Raw genomic sequence first — 20,200 nt, forward strand, 5'->3', positions numbered from 1 at the left:
TTGTCCAGGACTCCCACATCCTTTCATCCAGGCTGCCAGAAGCCAGGAGAATTTCTTAGCTCTAGTCCTTTGTAGTCAGTCTAATACCAAATTTCTGTTTCTAGTGAACGAGCAATTCAATGACCAGGAAGAATACTGTACACGTAAAAATTGCTACAAGGTATTTCCTAAATTACTGTCTTCATCTGTGACAATAATGACAAGAAAGACAGACAGAAAGAATATAGAAAGTTTTTCATCAAAAAAATGAAAGGAGAACATAATATTTCCCAAAATAGACTGGTAATGATTAGTAGAACAAGAAGATCTTCTTTAAGCAGGGACAGGAGAACGACTGCAAGTGAACGACTGGGTCAGTTGGGTGCTATGAACTGCCAAAGAAAATATTATGAAATGAGGGTAAAGATGCACTCCCTCCCAGAGGGCTAAGGCCACAGTCCCTTTGGCCCAGCAACACACAGCAAGCTCAGCCAAAACCAGATGCTGCATTAAAAGCCATTCCACAACAGCTAGCACAGAACAGCTCTGCATGGCCTTTTCTGAAGTAACCAAACGCTGAACCAAAGAATGTATTTGTATTCTGGAGTATGCCATTCTAACATGGTATTGTTCCAGAAGTGCTACTGAATTTTAATTTCATTATGCCACTGCATTTCCCCCTATTGAAGAGGCCATAGGCAGTTAGAGCTTATGCACGCTCTGAGAATTGGTAAAAGTCAAGGAAGCAGCAGCATGTTACCTATACCACTGGGAAAGGGACAAACAACACTACAAAAAGACACGTATTAACGAGCTCTCTGCCTACATAGCCCTGAGGACAGACACTGAAAAAAGTTGAATCACTCAGCGGAGCCAGGAGCACTCTTTCCCCTTGGTGCTGCCTGTTTAGGAGATCTATCAAGGAGATCCTGGATGGACGCGTTTATCAGAACTATCACTGAAATGAATGCCTTCCCATTAATGCTGCGGTATTGCACTACATGACTGCAGCAGTACACTTGTCATGGTATTTAAGGTCTCTGTGCTTCATCAGCAAGGCATCACCAACACTTCATTCAGTGCTTCATCCCCAAGGTGGTGGGAGAATCCTACCCATCCACTGAACCTGGGCAGGAAAACTGGGTCACAATTATGCTTCTGGAGCCAGCTTTGAGAGCTACTGAGTCTGCAACCTCACTGTGCTCGGCAGGAGCTGAAACTGGCAAGGAATTACATCTTTCCTCAACCTTGACTTGCGTATTACTGTTGGGTATAAATATTTTCAGAGAACCTTCAGGAAGTTTTCTAACCCTTACTATGGAATAGTTTGGATAGAAAACAAAATGAGCAACTTCTAAAATCTGAATTATTTCTCTTCCTCAGAGACAAAAAATCACATTCACAGCAGAAAACCACCATGGTTATAATTACCTTCAAATCTTTAAAATCAAGTTAACTAGTATACACTGAAAAATGAACACAAAAGAAGTGCTGGATATGTGCAACATATCTAGTAATTAGCATACAACAAGGACAATGCCTTCTAAAATGTTTTTTTAAAATAACAAAAAATCATTCTGCCCTTACTACAAATAACAGCTCTGTATGGAGAAATAATTTGCGTTACAGTGTTTTGACGTTTTTCTAAATAGACCATGAAAAAAGTTAATTCCCCTTTTGTTTTTAAAGACAGTTTAATAGCGATATAATGTTTTAATGTATTTCTCCAAAGCTCCACATATTGCCAGCAGAAAAGGTGAATATTTATGTTAACCAGTCCTAAAGGCATTCTCACTAATATATCAAAAAAGCTCTTGATCAGTAGTCTTGAGCAAGATACTTTTGTTTTTTCCAAAATAAATAACATATAAAACCTACTTTTATTAAAAAAGTAAGCAGTGCTATGTAGGTGTCTTAAAATGTAAACACATGCTCAGCTAGAATAAATAGGACTTACTTGTTGCCATAGAGTCAAAAGATAGACTAATTCACTAGCTAGTGACTCAGGTCTCAGTGACATGCTTGAGAGTAGATGAGATATTAAAATTTCTTGGAGAGGAGAAAAAAAAAGGTGACAGATTAAACACTGTTTTACATTACCTATAGGTTTTTATTGCAGAATGACAGAGAATGCATCTGTGAATGCAAATGCAACTTCGGCATTTCAGTGCCTGCCTTGTGAAGAGTGCATGCAGTCCGTTAAAGCTCTTAGTTAGATACATCAGATCTAAGTTACTAGCTGTGGGAACTGCAACCAGTAATCACATAAAAGAGAGTTTCACCCTAGGACAGAGTTACAGGGTACAACCTGAACACTGTCAACAGTCTCCTATATAGTGGGGTAGTGTATCAGTCCCTAGCAAGGCTGTTGCAAAACCTGCTCTGCTCTCAGCCTGTCATAGATACTAGTCTGTTTCCATTTCTAAGGTATGAAATCTGGCTTTTTGTTCACACTTTTCCATCTGATAGTCCCTTGTACAAATCCCAAAACACTGGCCAAAAGGACTGCCATTATACAAAACAGAAATAAATCTGGAGATATTGCTTCAGGAAAAGAGGTGAGTTAATGTTTAATTAAAAGCAGCGACAGAACATTCTTAGGATCAAACAGAAACATAAGACATCCTCTAATTTTGAGTGCCAAAGTGATCATGCAGACTGGCAAATACTTTCCTTTACCAGAGCCTCCCCATGGCCAGTCCACAGAAGCAAGCAGCTCCACTCATCACAGCCTCAGATAAAACCTTCTGCCTTCTGACAAGAGCCTTTTTGCGCTCTCTGAATGTAAGCAGCCCAGATCACCAAAGTCAGGCAAAATGAATCCAAGCCTCCTCCTCCTCCTCCTTCTAGTCCCCAGGAAGTCAAATAATATTTTGTGTTTCTTAAGAGAACCACAGAGATCATTCTTAAGCAGAAACCTGAATGTATCAACATAACAACTGTGTTAGCAGCAACAGAAGTCCTCAGGAGACTGCTGTTGAGCCACGTTGCGTACACCAGGACTTGGGCATCTGAGCATTGCTGTTTGGAGTCCCAGACAGGAGACAACTTGGCCACACCTAGCAAAGAAGCCATTGTAAAAATCTGGACAGAAGCAAAATGGAAGTCTAGATTAAACCTTCATTTGCCGAATCATGATTTTCTTTTCTTGCAAAAGCATTACTAACAGCCACGACCAGAAAAAAGAAAGAGCATATCAAACACAAATGTTTGGTACTTGATAAAGTATTCATCTCATTATTTTATGTTGTCTCCCTTAATGTTATGTTATAGCATAAGGGTACTTTCTTGACAAATGAATTACATAAACATTGATTTAAAAAAATTAATTTCTCTCATTAAATTGCACTTATCCAATTACCCATTAAAGCAGTTTGTAATGTGAATGCAAATTTCTTGCATTCCAAAGAGATGAACTGGAAAAATGATACCTTGCCAAAATAGCACATTCACACATCTGATAATAGAGCTGAAAGACAAAAAAGAAAACCCACAAAACCAACCAACAAACCACCCAAACCAACCCCCAAATTAACCCCAGTAGTCTAAAGCAGCTTTTGTCACTGTTTCAGAATCCAGTAAGGTGTTTTCAACTCAACTTTCTCTAGAACAAAGCATTTTATTCTATACCAAATGCTAGTAAATCACAAGCCTGAAGAACACTTTACTTATTGTCCAAAAAGTTACTAGAGGAGCTCTGAAGAGCAGAACAATCAGACTCATCCAGGACTCATTCAAAGGACACTGAAAACAACCTCCAAAGTCACTCTGCACTGATGGGTGCAGACAGATCTCAACAGGCTCTGACTGTGCTGAACATGGTGTGGGGCCGGCATGTCACATAAAAATCCAAGAACGATGAGCCAGCTCCAGGCCATGGAGCAACAAAGCTGCATTAGTGCAGCTCTGTGCCCCAGTTACTGTGCAGTAGCAAGAGTCAGAGCTCATTAGATCAGGAATACACATGCTGTGTTCAAAACTGAGCTGCTAAGTCTGTCAAATGCTGAACTGTATTTGTGAACCTACTAGGTCAGACTGCATCTCTGCACTTTATGCCACTTCACAGTAAGCAGATGTCGCCTCTGATCTCAGCCAGGGTCTGAGGAAGTGCAAAACGACTCTCCAATCTAAGCATCACATAGACAGTTATACCTTAGAAAAGAACCTGACCTTTTATCCCTATGCATACAACAGCCCCATTTAAAATCTTTCTACTAATACAAAACTTGTTACTACAACAGTAGTCTTTTTTTTTTTATTTGGTCTTTTTTGGGACAGTATAGGTACTCAGAAGAGTGTCTTAGAAAAGACCGTTAGACTAAAGTATAGTCTCTCAAAAAAAGATGAAACGTTTTAAACACAATGGCTGAGTGCGGAAGGATATGTGCAGGTATTACTGTACAGATCTTCTGTGATGGAGGCCTTTCCCTTCAGATTCAGATCACACTCCCTTGCCTGATCTGAATCTGTATCTACTTTATTTTGGCACAAAACCAGACATCACTCTTTGGTGCTTAGTTACACTGGCAGTCACCTGGGAACCATTCTCATTGACGACAGACAGCCTTCTGAGCATTGCCTACAGGCTGCTTTTACAGGTTGGGGCAGCCCCAAATCTTGATATTGTTGTAGTATCTGTCTTCCTGAAGCTACTCTGTTTATATGGGTGCTACGGTCACAAAGCACTTCAGCAAGCCAATCCTGTTGTGACTGCACACTCTCTATAACACTACCGTGTCACATCTTACACAATGGTCTCCTTTGTACCTTCAGGGGGAAGAAACACAAGATACATCAGAAGCTCAGTGAAAGTCTGTGCCCATCATAATCACGATGACCGTACTCTAATCCCTATGCAGGACAGATGATAAAACTTTTACTCAGAAATTCCTTCATCTATCCCAGCCACACAACATCAATTAAAAATACAAACAAGATGCTTGGGTGAACAAAAGATACAGTATATAAATATTGTTTATACAAGTGCTAGAACAATAAAGATGAGGTGCAATTTGCTAGAGCTTCTCTTCTAAAAGAAAAAAGACTGGAGTCCCCACTTAGAATTGTCCTTCTGGATTTAAGGCTTTCTGTTCACCTTTTCTTTACTCACAAATCCTGGGAATCTCTGTGAGCAGAGACCCACACATTTGCTTGACAGCCAGCTGTTCAGAACGTCTCTGGTGACTTTATCTAGGTTGTGGGTCAACCACGTTGTTGGAGACAGTCATCTGAAGTGTCTCAAGCAGGCCAACTTTAGTCTAAAAGCAGTACAGTCACATGTTTGCTACCCACACCTACCAGTTTGGCTCAGCTAGATAATCTCTGTATTTCATGGCCGATGAAGTTTTCTCCTTTTCCCTATCATATCTTGCATTAGAGTTTGCTAGGATAGCTTGTCTATTAATCACATTTACCACATTTCTGCCTTATCCAGCCCCTGAAAAATTGAGACCTGGTAATACTTAAAGAAAAGAGGAAGAAAGAAGGCACACAATCTTATTTTATTAAATGTGCACATTTACGAGCTGTATACTCAATAAAAGGAGCAAAATCTACTGTGTAACAGAAGTATGGTCGTAACAGCATTTCTAATGCTATCTGGTTTACTGAGCTACAATTTAGCCGAAAAAGAATTGTGTCCATGGGTCCACTGAGGCATTACCTCAAGTTGCCTCTTTTTTTCAGCTTTCAGTCCAGCAACATATGTATCACACAGTTCTGCTCCAGTGTGCTCTGACATGATTAATTTCTGTGACATGAACTCTGCCATTGCTGCCTGGTGTGTGGTGTTCAAGTTGGTACTGCCTATTCGGGTAAAAGAAAGCATTAGCTCTCTGCACTGCAGTACAACTACATTTCAGACTACCCTTCCTGCAAATCAGCTCAATATTGCTACCGGGCAACTCATCTTCCTGAGCCTGACAATAGAAGTCCCTTCTGTGCTGCATTAACTGCCACTAGTTCACGCTGGCCCCAAACCAGTCCAAGCCCATAGGATCCCATGGACCAAAACAGATCCTCCAGATGGCAACTTCTGTCCACAGAACACACATGCTACACCAGACTGCTACCATTGGGCTGCTCTTACTTATTCAGAGGCTTTCATGATTTCTTGGACAAAACTCCATACACTCTTCCCTCAAAATGACAGAAAAATTTTGGCTGGAAGGGAACTTCAAAGGTCATTCTATCAAACAAATACCATTCTCAGTTCCCTGCCTGTTAAGTCATGATGATTCTCTAACCCTGAAACAACACACAAAATTTGTATTTTTCCTGTCATTAGTACAAAATATTAACCTAGGATTGTGTGGAACCAGGAAGAAATAACACCATGATTTCTGTAAATTACGTTAGACATCGTAAGTTGTTCCCCTCTGCCTTTGGTGCCAAACAGTGAATCTTCCCTCCCAGCTCTCATGTTTCTGTCCAAAAGGATTAAACATTAATATGCAAGCCTGTTGAAAACATTTAGAGTTCTTTTGGTTATTTCAGTTTAAAATAAATAAATGCTTGACAGGAGCAAAGACCAAATGTAAAGCCAGTGGAATACCAAGATTTTCCTACAGTATAAAATAATGAACAGCAGAATCTCTGTCTGGGGAAAAAAAGTTACATTTCCAGAAAATGATGAAGTTCCTAATGGAGACTTCTGTTTTGTGGAATTAGAAGTAATGTATCACCTTTCAAACTGAAGGACATCCAATTTAACATAAGAAGGACTCATATTAATAACACTGCATTCCCTACAATATGAATATACCACATATGGATTGCAAGATTTTTAAGGGACTAGATGATTAGTTGGCAACTCCAGAACTTGCTGAGCCAGCTTAAGGTAATATGAGCACTCCAGGGTCCCATCTCAGGGCATAACCTGATCACCTACAAAGATTAGAAAGGAATGTTCCTCACATGTGTAGTCCTGAGCAGCTGGCCCTGTGCATCACAGATCTTGATGCTTGGTTTTTAACCTTTTCCTTGAGCAGAAGTTTATCAGCATTTCTAGGTTAGGTACACGATAGAACTGACTCTGTATACCAAAATGTATTCTCTTATCATTTTACTCATATACTTCTTTGGAGAAAAAGAAAAGTCCTATTAGATACTTCAATATGGAGGTGCCTTCCAAGGTCATTTAATTTACATTACATATTTTGCTTCCAATTTTTTTTCATTGTTCACCAGACAATGTAAATGAACACATTATACAAAATAAAAATGCCTAGGCTTACACTCAGGCAAATAAGCTCAGCATCAAAAAATTATTCAAATATATAAAAAAAATACCCAAGTTATGATCAAGAAAGTCTTTTATATTTCTTATATAATTTAATTGGATTTTCCTTACTAGATAACATGACTTAGAAGTCATCCTTCAATGCTGTAGGCATCATTGATAATCTTTTAGAAGCTACCCATAATACATAAAAAAGGTAACAAATACGCCTCAAACCGAATCAGATAATTCACTAACAACATAAAGTAAACGGACTCTGCTACACCCCGTAGCTTCCATATTGCCACTGTTAATCCCCACAAAAAATCCAGCTACTCACAATCATGGGGATAAGCAGAACAGCCAGCTTTGCAATCAGTCCAGGATGTTCAGATATTTTACAGATCTTGGTAGGGGGAAAAAGAAAAGGAAATTACTTCACCTGCCACTTTCTCTTCTTGTCCCAGTAATGCCTTAAGTCAAGTTCCTCCTTTGGCAGTATATGCTAACATAGGACGGGAAGCATTACCAGACACACCTTGGGATATGAATTTATTTGTAGATCATAATGAACACCATCAGTTTAAAAACTTGTGAATATCTATGAGAAAATTTCATTAAGAGTCTGTTTATAGAAAGACTTTAATACACAAATATATATACACACACGTACATACACACAAAACCACCACATACAAAATCATATATTAGGATTACATACAAACTATGTTTGAGCCTGAGCTATTCTATACAGGACAAATTCAGAGATGGTATTTATACATTGCCTTTTGAGTGATGTGAACAAAATAGCTATGGCTAGCTAGACAAAGGAAGAAGAATAATTTTTAAGACTACACTCTGAACAATGCTGGGCTCTGCTGACAACAAAGTGGATGTATCAGTGATAGGTTTTCCCTCCTTTTTCGTTTTTCCTCAATAGAGCGTTTAAATCAAATTACAGAGAGGACCTGAAATAAACAAACACATGCCCTGTTTTGGAAAGAGAAAGTGACCACAACCAACAGGTGAATCAATTTTGGTAGTGGTCCACTAAAGTAGGAAGGAGCAGAATTGAAGAGGAACACTCCCAAATTCCTCCTAACAGGTACAGTGCTCCTCCTACAAGACTAAAAACCACTGCAAATGCAGCGTTCCTCATCAGTAACAACAGTTCTTACAAAGGCGTGCTCACATTCACTGAACAGGCAAATTAAATGTGGTTGATACAGTTGGAGTGTACCAGCTCTTTTTGACAGTCAACCTGTGTCAGCTCAGTGTCAGCCAGGCAGGTTAACTGTCAAATAGATGGATTCAATTAAATGGTATTAGCCAACTTTTGTCTGCTTATTTAGCAGAAGAGTAACTGCATTCTGTAATAACAGAAAATACTGATAAAACTCAGGGAAGAGGGCAGGTGAGGACTAAAATGAGAGCCTGGAGTGGACTGCATTGAAAGATGTGAAGGTGGCAGCAGAGACTATCAACATGCTGGGAATCATTTGATCACTGAAGGCAAGGTTCAGTATGTCTTAAGATACTCCTCCTTCACTACAGGATACTGAGACGAAGCAAAGCTAAAAGTGGGCAGACCCATCTGAAGAAAGACACTTCAAACATGCAAAGGAGTTGTTTGGGTTGACTTGACCTCTGTGCTATTTTTCCCCATAGGGCAAGAATGGAATGGTATTCCAGGTGGAGACGCAAACATCATTTCCCCTTTTGCAGAAATACAATTTCAGAGCCTTACCTGCTTTCATAGAGACAGAGATCCTACACCTTCCCTGATGGGATTCCTCAGCCCATTACTGTTACTGCATTACAGTCATGCTGCTCTATCTTACTCTTCTGTTTGTCATTAATCCAAATGGAAATGACAGCCTACTATGAAGAAGAGAAACAGCCTTAGCTGGTCTATACTTGGGTCCTACAAATGCAGGATCTACATAAATAAGGATTCAAAACATGGACTCCACTTTGCTTGTGGGGCTAACCCACCACCTGTAGGCTGCTCTAATTCGTGACATGAAATTATGATGAGAAACACCATGTATTTCTGGAGTAGGCAAATATCGGGTTTATCTTGTTGTCATAGCAATACTCTCCAGCCAGGCCACTGATGGCTCTCTTTATCTAATGGAATATTAAAAGCTCACTAATACTTTTGTTGTGTGAACTAAACACAGTGCATCAGTTTAAGTTTCTCCTGAGCTTCACTGCATGTGAACTTGTCAGATGCCACTACTTTGGCTCCCACACTCCTGTTAGCGACCCAGTATTTCCCCCTTTCAAACAACAACTCTCCCCCAACATCCTGTTGTACGCACCATGTTTGCTAGCATCACATTTATCTCAGATGAGGGGATGTTCTACTTCTTTTCTTAGTTCTTACCACTTATCTTCCCCATGCAGAGCAAGCTCTTGGAGTTAAGAACTCCCTGATACCTTGTATTCTTCTGGTAACTTCCACATCATGCCCGCATTCCAACTTACCCTTAGATTTTGTAAAAATGTACTAAAGAACAACTAAATCAATTTAGCAATGTATATTTGGTTTTGATTTGGGTGTGAGCAAACAAAATTTTGTTTGGAACATGTTCACCCACCTCAGCACATAAAATCCCCTAACTCTATTCTTACCACTTTTCCTTGCCTATTCCCTGCATCCCCATCCTTCCCTACTCCATCCCAAAGTCCAAATATCTTTCCATTAATAAAGCACTTTGTTCCAAATGTACCAGCATGCAAAAGGTTCACAGGCTGTTTTTCTAAATTAACATTCATGCCGTTTTAGTACCCAGTCATGAGTAAAGCAAACAGGTCCTTGAAATAAGATCTCTTCTTTTCAACATTAGGCTTAACACTTCAGTAATTCAGTTGATGTGTCGTGATAGGTGTTGTAGGTTCATATTACCATCTTCCTGTACATCTGCATTTAAGTCTCACAACGCATTGTAATTGGACCTTCACAAAATAACCTTCCACCTACTGGTAACTGATCATGGCACAATTTGCAAAACAGCCTATTACAAACAAAGTCATGGCCTGATAAAATTGGAAATACAAAGAACAGCTTTGCAAATGGAAGTTAGTGGAAATTTTACCACGAACACATGAGTTTGTCTGAGTTTGCATTAGACACACACATAGTAAGAACTTTGAGGAAAAAGCATCAGAATTATAAATCTTTACCCTAAAGGAAGATTTAATAGTAGTTTTCTCTTAGACTCCACAGGAAAGTACTTTCCAAAACAGCTATTATAATTTGAAGGCTGCAAACCTATGGCCAGAGACTTTACAGAGGTAAATCTGTAAGGTTTTACTGAAACCAAGAAAGTTACAGTTAGTATGGTCCAGTTCTATGTACCATTTGATACTATCTTGGAGCCATTACAGGAACTAGGCTTATGAATTTCATGTACGAAACAGAGAAACAACATCACAGTCCAGATTCCGTTGCTGGCATTACTCCATTCAGTTATTTCTCATATTGCTGTAGCAGCTAAGAACAACAGGAACTATACAATCACAATTAAAGATGGGTTCCCCTCCCCAAACGAACTCATACTGTAAGGCAGCATGGAGGACCACATATGGACAGTTAAGGAGTCCTAGGAAACAGTACCGTCCTGTTAATTACAGTGCACCAGTCCTCACCATGAGCTTTTTTTTTTAATTTTTATTTATTTTTTTTTGTGGGCAAAGAAGTTGGAATGTGAAGGAGAACGTGGAAGAAAGTACACCAGTGCTTATTATAAAATTTAACATATGGGCAAATGAAGTCAGCGTCTTAACTGATGAGAAACAATAACTTTAATCCTGATATGGAAAGTCAGATGTTAGACAAATGACAGGCTTGTGGAGCTGGAACCCGCTCATGCTCTGAATGGCAGCCTTCTATTCTTGACTGTGTAAATATACAGAACTTGGCACCCTGCCTCCATTCCACACAAAGTGAGGGAAGGGAAGCTGAAGGCCCTCAAAAATGAAGTAACTTTAGCATGTGTAACATTGGTAAATTCTATTGAAGTCCTTTTTATGTTTTTTTAACTTGCTATTTTAAATGTCAGTCTTCCTGGATTGCGTCTTAAACTTGACCAGCTTGACTAATCAGATGAAAAAAGGATCTGTCTTGAACTTGGCAGTCATACGAATTACTAAGTGAATGGCAACCCTTCAATACAATTGATTTTCTATATCCACAAAGCAGAAAACTTTTCATCAGAATGATGGCGCACTTCCACTGCAAAGCAAAGTCTCTCCTCAAAATCTATGGGATACACTATCATGACCACCACACCCACAAGATACTCAAAATATAAGGTGAATTATTACTACCCGCTCCCCAGAGGAAGGCACTGGCTTATATCTGCCAGATGGAACTGACAGCTGGCAACTCAATGCCCCCAAAAGACCTCCTGCAAATGGGCTCTTAAACAAAAATGTTTCTTTTGGCTTCCTGTTCCCATTTCATCCAAAGCAAACACGTCTGGTTTCACTCCCCACCTTGGTTCACTTTTGGACTTTGTCTTAGTCATAAAAGAATATTTACATATTTAATCACAGCAAATAGTAATTACATGCATTTAGTTGAAGACATTCCTTTCAGTTTGTTGGCAAATTTCAAAAGTGGCAATAAATGTCCTCTCTTGAAATACCATGATAGAGAATAACAGATAAAGCACCCTTTTTGCTGGGCAAAAGGTGCCTGTTCCACCTGCTTTGGGAAAAGAAATCACACATTTCTATGTCAGAGGCTTTATTCTTTCAATTACTGAATATGTATCCTCATCCCCTCACTGAGAGGGCCAAGATTAATAATACAGTAAGCGTATATATTGCTGTACTGAATGTTTAGTACAGCCAAATATTTTCTTGAGTTAGGCCGCACATAAACAAGAGTTACTATGTCTAGCTACCTCAAATAAATGAAGCAATCCTTCTCTCAATTTGAAAAGTTTGGCAAGAAATTGGGTTTTACCTGGCAGTAAGTGCAACCAGGTATAAATCTTACCTGTCCAGTGTAATGTGAAATTTTTTTAACAGACATTTCTGAAACTATTACAGTGAAATACACAGAAGAATTAAAACCAAACCAAACCAAAACCTAAGGGTTATTTAAACAAATGGTAAAATGAACTACTCTCTAAAGTGTTCTGCTCCAGTAGATAGGAAAGACATACCTGTGGGAAATGGAAGCGGAGCTAACAGAAGCATACAGCTGGCAGAAAATGCTTACTGCAGAACACTTTGAAAATCCACAACTTTAAACGGAAGTATTCCAATACACTATTTACAGTCATGCACATAAAGCTAACCGGACAGAAAACTCACAGGAGAATGTTCATCATCTGTCTCAAAGGAGTTACTACATACAGTGAGTTTTAAGTCAACTCCACTCAAATCTGTTCATGTCCTACTAATATCAAGCATCAGAGATTAACAAATAAAACACAAAGCATTTCAACTCTGAAATTCAGTTGCCTAAAGAATATAGGGTAGTAAGCGAGCCACAATTCTATCATCGTTACATTTCTTCAACTGCTACATGTATCACTGACAAGTCAAATGGGCTTAGAGAGAAACAGTTCACTTCATGAAAACAGCAACCTTAGGTTACTCTCTTTCACCTTGTAAGACCAAGGAGCAAGTGAGGGTGCTGGAAATACTAGCACTAGCTGATATATCTAAGAATTTGTCTCTATACTAAGAAGTCCTATGTCTTTTTTTTTTTGGCGTGTGTGTTTAGCCTCAGCAGAAATAGTCTCCAGAGGCTGGGAAAAAGTCTCAGGAGGTGTGCGAGCTCATGTTGAATATGCCTCAGAGTAACTTGCAAAGACATGAGCATCAGCAAGTTCTGTTGTCATCTTGTATGGTCTGGTTTACTGAAATTTGTAATTTTTAAGAGAATACTACTCATCTTATTTGTTTCCTTGCCCCTATACTACAGCCAGATTGAAACTAGCTGCAAGGGTTCCCTAAACAAGTGTTCTGCACTGAAAAGGTCCTCTACAAGGAAAGGTCTAGCACTTATGGGGTTTTTCTAACAATACTAGCTACTGTTTACCTATTTCCTGCAGGTGCTTTCAGGTTTTGAATTAATTTAAATACAGCTAAGCAAAACTTCCTCCTTTTTTTCTGGAATGATTGAGTATGTAAAAGCCTCTGAAGGCTGCAGTACATTTCGTATGTTAAAGGAACTTCAGTGGTATTTATTTATAACTGAAGATACAAAGTTCATTAGAGAGGATTCAGTTCTTTAATTTGCCAACAGGATGACTAATCAGCAAGCATGTGGTAGCCAGCCATGCCAAAACATGCTAGCCTTACAGCTCTGCACTAACCAGACAGTACATGTTATCTGAACAACCCATGGGGATGATCACAATACTCAGTGTAAGATGGGAGGCTACTGAAACAGGCAGAGAGTTTTGGGAGACAGAGGAAACAAATCTCCAGGAATTTAGTTCCAAGAGCACTGCATATTCTCCTGCTGCTTGGACAATTTGTTTCCTTTTCTAATGTGGAAAATTCACAAAATTATTAGAAAGTGTGAAGGTAAAGAAAGGCTAGTTCAGACATGGTATTTGGGGTAAGCAGCTATGGGTGGTGGCTGATTTGATAAAAATATTCCAGACTGATTCTGGAAAGCTGCTAAGTTACTCACAGTAAAGTACGATTCATCACGACAACCTATTAAGTGCATTGCTACTTCTGTTCATACCTGCACATTCACTAAACTTAAGAACATCCTAATTTATGACCAACACAGGTTTTTCTTTTTTAAACAAACGAAAAGTCTAGAACTTCCAATGAGCAATTTTTGCAATTCAGATAGCTTATGTAATATCAGCACTTTTGCTGCAACCTGTACAACAGTTTTACCAAATGCAACTGCAGGCTAGAGACCATTTTGATGCTTTCCCCCTTTTGCTAAACTATTATAATAAATTAATAAGTAAAAGTCTCTGGGAAAGAGCAGGCAGTACATTGGTAGGAAAGTACCTTCTTATTTTCTTATTTACCTTACTTATTTAGTAGCAGTTATGATGGCACGCACTGGGAATGGCTGATTAAGCCTCATTCTCTTGCTGCCACTCTAATGAGGATTTTTTTTCTATCCAAGATAACTGAAATAGTACTGATCCTGGTTTGTTCTAGTCTAACTGTAGTCAGCTTGTGTTTTGAACTATTTGAGTCCCATTAATTGTTTTCAATCCATCTGGAAGGTATGCCTTCCAGTTTAAAGATCTTTCAAGGCTAGTTTCTGATTGTCCTTTCAAGAATACACATTACAAACAACTGTTACAAGTGCACAAAGAAATCTTTGTTCTTTTCTTCTGAGCCTCTCATGCTGTAGGACATAAATCCACATATTCCTGTGCTGGTGCACAGTAACATGACAAATGGCCTCAATTAAATTCCAAATAATCTTCACAGGTTATGCAAAACCTAATCACCAGATACAAGAACTTGCTCTGAGAAGTATGCTTCATTCTCAGCTGTAATTACACTCACAGGGATCAATTTAGCTGAATCAGAACTGGCGAAATCTGCAGTAAGACCCACAGAATCCAAGCAATACCGTAACAAATCCCAGACTACCAGGCCACGCTACTGATCCAAAGGCCAAATGCTATTTGCATTACTCACTGGGGAGGTCAATACAAATCAGCTGAGAGAAAGAAGAACAAGCTTTTGATCTTAGACTTTATAATAGATAGCCTACATTCTACTTTAGCAATTTCAAACCAAACTTCACTTCAACTTTAGCTTTGCCAGAATTAGACATGCTTTGCCTGGCTGAAGTTCTTTGCGTTCCTTATATTCTGGATAGTTAGATCCTTGGAACGCCTCTCCAACAAATGGCTGCTTTCCATTTGTCACTACCACCAACTATTTAGAAGATGTTCTAAGTTTATATAAGAATGCATAAATTTAATAACAGGTGTCTATTACCATAAAAGTATTGTTAACATAAATAAATGAGACATCATTCCTCCTTAAGAATAACCAACTCAAATACACCTTTCTTTGCTGCAGAGTCAGCTAGCTGTAAGTGGACCACCACCACAGAGAATGCTGCTTTTTACGTTTGGATAACTGAGATACTGTTTACCTTCTCTTTTCTCCCGCTCTTCCTAAAACATCTGATCTGGTTTTCCATCAGTACTTGGTGAACTCTGGCTGACAAATGCAAACGGCTAGATGTTGATCCTCTGTACTGCCTGTAACCCCATTAGAAACAGAAAGCTGATCAGCAGTTCAAGTATCAACATGATAATCCAGAAAAACAGCAAAACCTGTTCATCACCCTCTTTGTCCTCAGTTCACCCAAAGCACATTTTTGAACATGAAGTCTGCTGCTGGAAACATCTTCTTCAGCTGGCTAGCAGGGTTCTTAGTTCACTCACCATGCATGAAAAAAGTATCATCTGGAAAATAAAAAACCTTAACATTCTAAATATCAAAGTTTTCTATTGAAAAATCTTAGACTATCTTAGTGTTTGTAATATATTATGTTTATCATATCCCGAGAATTCCATACCTCTCTTCATTGCAATGTATTAAGTCAAAAAAATACTCTTCTCCTCTAGTTAAGAGAATGGGCTTTCCATTAATGATCAATTGAAACGCACTTACTTATAAAAAATGGACATAATCTAATGGACAGCTGTAATTCAGTTAGAATGATCAAAATGTGAACAACATAGCTCAGGAACACCAACAGTATAATGTTAAGGCCTCTGAGCCTTCAATTATTAGTTACACTTTTTTCATGCAAGAAATGTCATGGTCTATTAGCAGTGTAACAGATGACTTTATGACAAACGCAGATAAAAACTGTGAACGGAAATATATTTGTCAATGGAACACACAGCTTAAACTCAAAAAACTATAGCACTGAATTTGGCACAGGTGAAGGGTGATTTAAAATAGCTTATTCAGCGATGATACAGGAAGTGAACAATATAAGGCTGAATTACTTTAAGTAGATGTCACACGTTCTTTCATAGTAATAATGCCTCTTTTACTCAGCATCCCTTCTTGCTACAGACAGGTCATGTATTTGCAGTTCTTTTAGAAATTAGGAGACTAGAAGCTGAATCCTCCTCTTGTGTAATTGCTTCATTGCTGCTTCAGCTTATCACCTTTGATGTGTTTCTGTCGAATAGCAGTTACTGTGCTATTGAATTAATCAGGGCAGCAAAATAGCTGTAACTGCACTAATGCATAGGTATTTATGGAAACAAAATGCACAGTAAAACCACACATTCATTTTCCAAGCAGGGTTCATTAATCGGTAGCATTCTTCTAATACAATGATTTGATATGTGGTATAATTTAACTTTAGTTTAGCTGTAGTCTCAACAAGCAGTCAATTAGGACAGTTTGGAGTAGAGGTAAACATGATTCTTGCCAAGAGGAAGGATTTTTTATTTTCTGTTTTAAATAAGCATGATCCAAGTGGAAAGACTCCAACTGACTGTTGTGGGCTGTCTCATACCTCTTGGCTTTATTACATAAGTCAATTTTTATTCCTCCTGATTTTTCTTCTTTGCTTTTGCTTAACAAACTTGCTCCTTTCTCATTGTTGTATTATCTGCCCTGTTTCTTTTCCTCCTGCAAACAAAACCAGTGATATTTGTCTTCTTGTGGATTACTGCATAGCCTCACAATGTACCAAATGTAGCTCTAAAACAATTGAGCAGATTAAAAAATGACAAGCCATTCCCATATAGATTCACCTTCCCATGCTGTTTGCTTTTCTTTCCATCATCTTTCCCAAAATGACATTTTTAAACTTTGTTTAGGTTTTCACAATGTTTCAGATCAGAAGGGATCATCATATCATTTGCTGCAACAGTCACCCTGTCAAGAGTAAATCACACCAAGCTGTCCCAGCTTCTTCAGTGGCACAACACAGATCACACAGCCCGCACCAGAACTGTCTTCAGGTGATCCCAGCAGGAAAACCAGGGCTACTGCTTTCTGGTAAGTACATCTGAAAGGCTGTTTAGTCTAAAACTACGCATGATGATCAGATTTTAAGTACATGATCAGAGATATCAGGCAGGAATATAGAAAAATATTCTCTGACCATTAAAAGACAACAGTCCCTCTTATCTAAATTCTCCTTCCGTTTAGAAAAAGTCTTCCTGATGCTATAGATCAACAGAAACCTCTGAATAACAAGATCATGCAGAAGGCTAGTGATCAGCATAAAGATACAATTTTGCTATAAGCACCTCTACCTCTGTGTGTATGTTTTCATCCTGCAAGTTTTCTTGGACACAAGAGTATACAAGCAGGTACTGGATACACCAAATACAAAATTCTGGCAGCTGTGTGTCAATGAAAACAGACGTAAGGAATTTTACAGTCCATTTAGTCAGAAATTTTGCTCACAGTAAATCATTATCAAAATTCTTCTAAGTGTCAGTGCTCACCCAGTTGCTTCGACATGCTTAACTTCTTATCAAACTGCCACTTCCCACAGCACAGTTTCAGGAAACTGTATTCCACATTAATCACAAAAAGCTGTTGTCTTACTTGACAGCAACTACTACTCACAAGAATGTAGTCACACAGGCAATTATCTTCTACTAATCATTATATTTTCAGTAATCACAGACTATAATTTTTTTCTTGCTTTCCTTAGGACTATTTGTTCCTTACGGTGTACTTCCCAATTTGCTGAAATGTTAATAATTTATCCTGTTAGCTTTTCTGTGCTAAATTGTACATGGCCATGGGTACGTCTGCTCCTCCCCAGCAACTTTTGAACTTGTTTGGCAGTTCCAGCCACACTAGACAAAAGGAGAACATTTCAGAAATACTGATTTATTATTACTTACATATTTTGTGAAAGTAAGACTTCGGTAGAATGCCATAACCAAGTGAAAGGTTCAAGTACCCAACTGTACTAGACACCAATTAATTCATGTAAGAGATACCAAGAAGTATGCTTCACTAGCTTTGGTGTTCACAAAACTAGTTGTTTTTTACTTCTACGGCTTACATACCTACAGTGTCAACCTGTTACTTGACTAAGCACTTAAGTTCAAATCACTTTCAAAATTACTGATTAACACTCCTTGGTAAATTACTATTTCTGGTTAGCTTCATTGCATTACTCTGTTCAAAACACAGTGCCTACCTTTGTTTTGGGAAAAGCCAGAGCTCTTTCTCCACAAATGCATTTGCAAAAACTCCTATTTCTGAAATTATTTATTTTTACCTGAAACACTGTATTTACAATCAGAGTTCACAGCTGGGTTTTGCTTTTTTGTTTCAGACTTTTACTGCTATGCCAAGCTGCCACTCAAGTAATTCTCTATCCGTACCACTGAGTAACAAGAAGCATCCTGAATTCCTGTGATTGACAAAGAGGATTATTTTGTCACAGGCTATTTTAAGTATGTTTATAAAGCCTCAAAAAAAGCTTGTGGAGACTTCATCCATTGATGTAAAGTTCTTCAAACTCTTTTACCACGTTGGTTAAAAAGGCGACCTCTGAAAGGCTTAATGAGCTATTTTACATAATCTGGGCATTTAACTGGATGCGTTATTAAGGTTCGAACACAGTGGAGGACAGTTTAAGAAACAGCACAGGGTGCTTTAAGCAGAGTCTCCGTAGGAATTCCCAAGCCCCGCTCAGCCAGCTTCACCCCCGCAGCGAGGGCTGCGGGCAGGCCCCCCCGCAGGGCACCAGAGGGCCCGGCCGCCCCCCGCCCCGCCGCCAGCTCTTCCCCGGCCGCCGAGTCGGACGCTGCCGGGCACGGAGCACCGCCCGCCCGCCCGCCGCCCTCCCGGGCGAGCACACGAGCCTCCCAGCATCTAACCCCGCCGCTTCCCGCTCTCCTTCTCCTCACTGACCTAGAAGGCCCCGGGGCCGCACAACCCCCTGCCCCACAGCGACAGCCAGCAGCCGCCCCCTCCCCGCCTCCGCTCTGCTCTTTCTCAGGGCCCGAGCCCCTTCCCCTACCAGCAGGGAACGGGATGGGGCAGCTCCCCCCCGCAGGGAGGGGCGAAGGGCGGCGGCCGCTGACGAGGGACCCAAACCGGCGGCCCCTCAGCGGCGGCGGCCGCGGCCCCGGCCCCTCCTGGCGCGCGCGGCCGAACCCTCGCGAGAAGTCGCCGCTCGCTCCCGCGTTGCCACGTTCAAAGGCGCCGGCGGTGGGGTGCGTGTCGGACACGCGCACCCGGCACGCGGCCGCTCCCCCTCGCCCCGTGACCAATCGGCGCTGAGAGGCGCCCCGCCTCGTTCCCGTCGGCGCTCCGCGATTGGCTGGCGGCGGGCGGGCGGGACGGGCCGCGGTGCGCTGGGCGCTGCGCTGCGGGGGCCGCAGGGCGCTGCCGCACGCGGGGCTCAGGTGGCGGTGGCGGTGCTTGTCTCGTTCTCGCGGCGGCCCCGCCGGCTGCGCTCCGCCCCGCCCCCGCCCCCCGCTGCCTGACAGGAGGTGCCATGGCCTCACGCAAGAGCTCCAGAGGCGCCGGCAGCAGCCCCAGCCCCGGCTCCAAGAGAGGTGAGCGGCGCCGCTGCGGGAGTGAGGCCGCCGTTCTGGGGCGAAAGGGCGGGGGCTGCCGCGGCCCCAAGCGCTGCGGGGCGGCGGCGGCCGGAGCCCCGTAGCTGGGGGAAGGGAGGGGAAGGGAAGGGAAGGGGCCTTTGCAGCCCCTCGCCGCGGCGCGGGGGAGGCCCCGGGCGAAGCGAGGGGGTGCTGCGCCTTCCGCGCCGCCTGCGCCCCGCGGCGGGCTGAGGTGCGGCCTCTCCCGCCCTCCCCCTCCCCTTTTGCCGCGCGGCGGGGGCCTGCGGGGGCCGCGCTCCCCCCCGCGCCGCGGGGCAGGGGCAGGTTGCTGGGCTCCTGTCCCGCCATTTCCATCGTCCCCCTTCTGGGGAGCTCATGCGGAGGCGAAGCTTGCGTGGCCGGGCCTGGGCGGTGGGGACGCCCCTGGAGAGCTCCCCGAAGGAAGGGCGAGCGGCGTGCAGGCCGCCTGGCTGCG

The 20,200-nt window shown here is 41.3% G+C and overlaps 1 protein-coding gene across 16 annotated transcripts in view; it reads left to right on the plus strand.

Moving 5' to 3' along the window:
* Positions 1-242: 242 nt before the first annotated feature.
* Positions 243-20,200, plus strand: part of ASPH (aspartate beta-hydroxylase) — a 132,486-nt gene continuing 112,528 nt past the window's right edge. For 3 of the 16 annotated variants that reach the window (XM_080378280.1, XM_080378284.1, XM_080378286.1), the window contains exon 1: positions 243-19,725. In XM_080378280.1, the coding sequence (XP_080234406.1) occupies positions 19,665-19,725 (61 nt within the window). In that variant the 5' untranslated portion in view covers positions 243-19,664. The remainder of the gene's footprint in view (positions 19,726-20,200) is intronic. The other 13 variants (XR_013926576.1, XM_080378279.1, XM_080378287.1 and 10 more) reach the window with 9 other exon arrangements.

Source organism: Falco punctatus, assembly GCF_963210335.1.
Source record: "Falco punctatus genome assembly, chromosome: 3".
Classification (NCBI taxonomy): Eukaryota; Metazoa; Chordata; class Aves; order Falconiformes; family Falconidae; genus Falco; species Falco punctatus.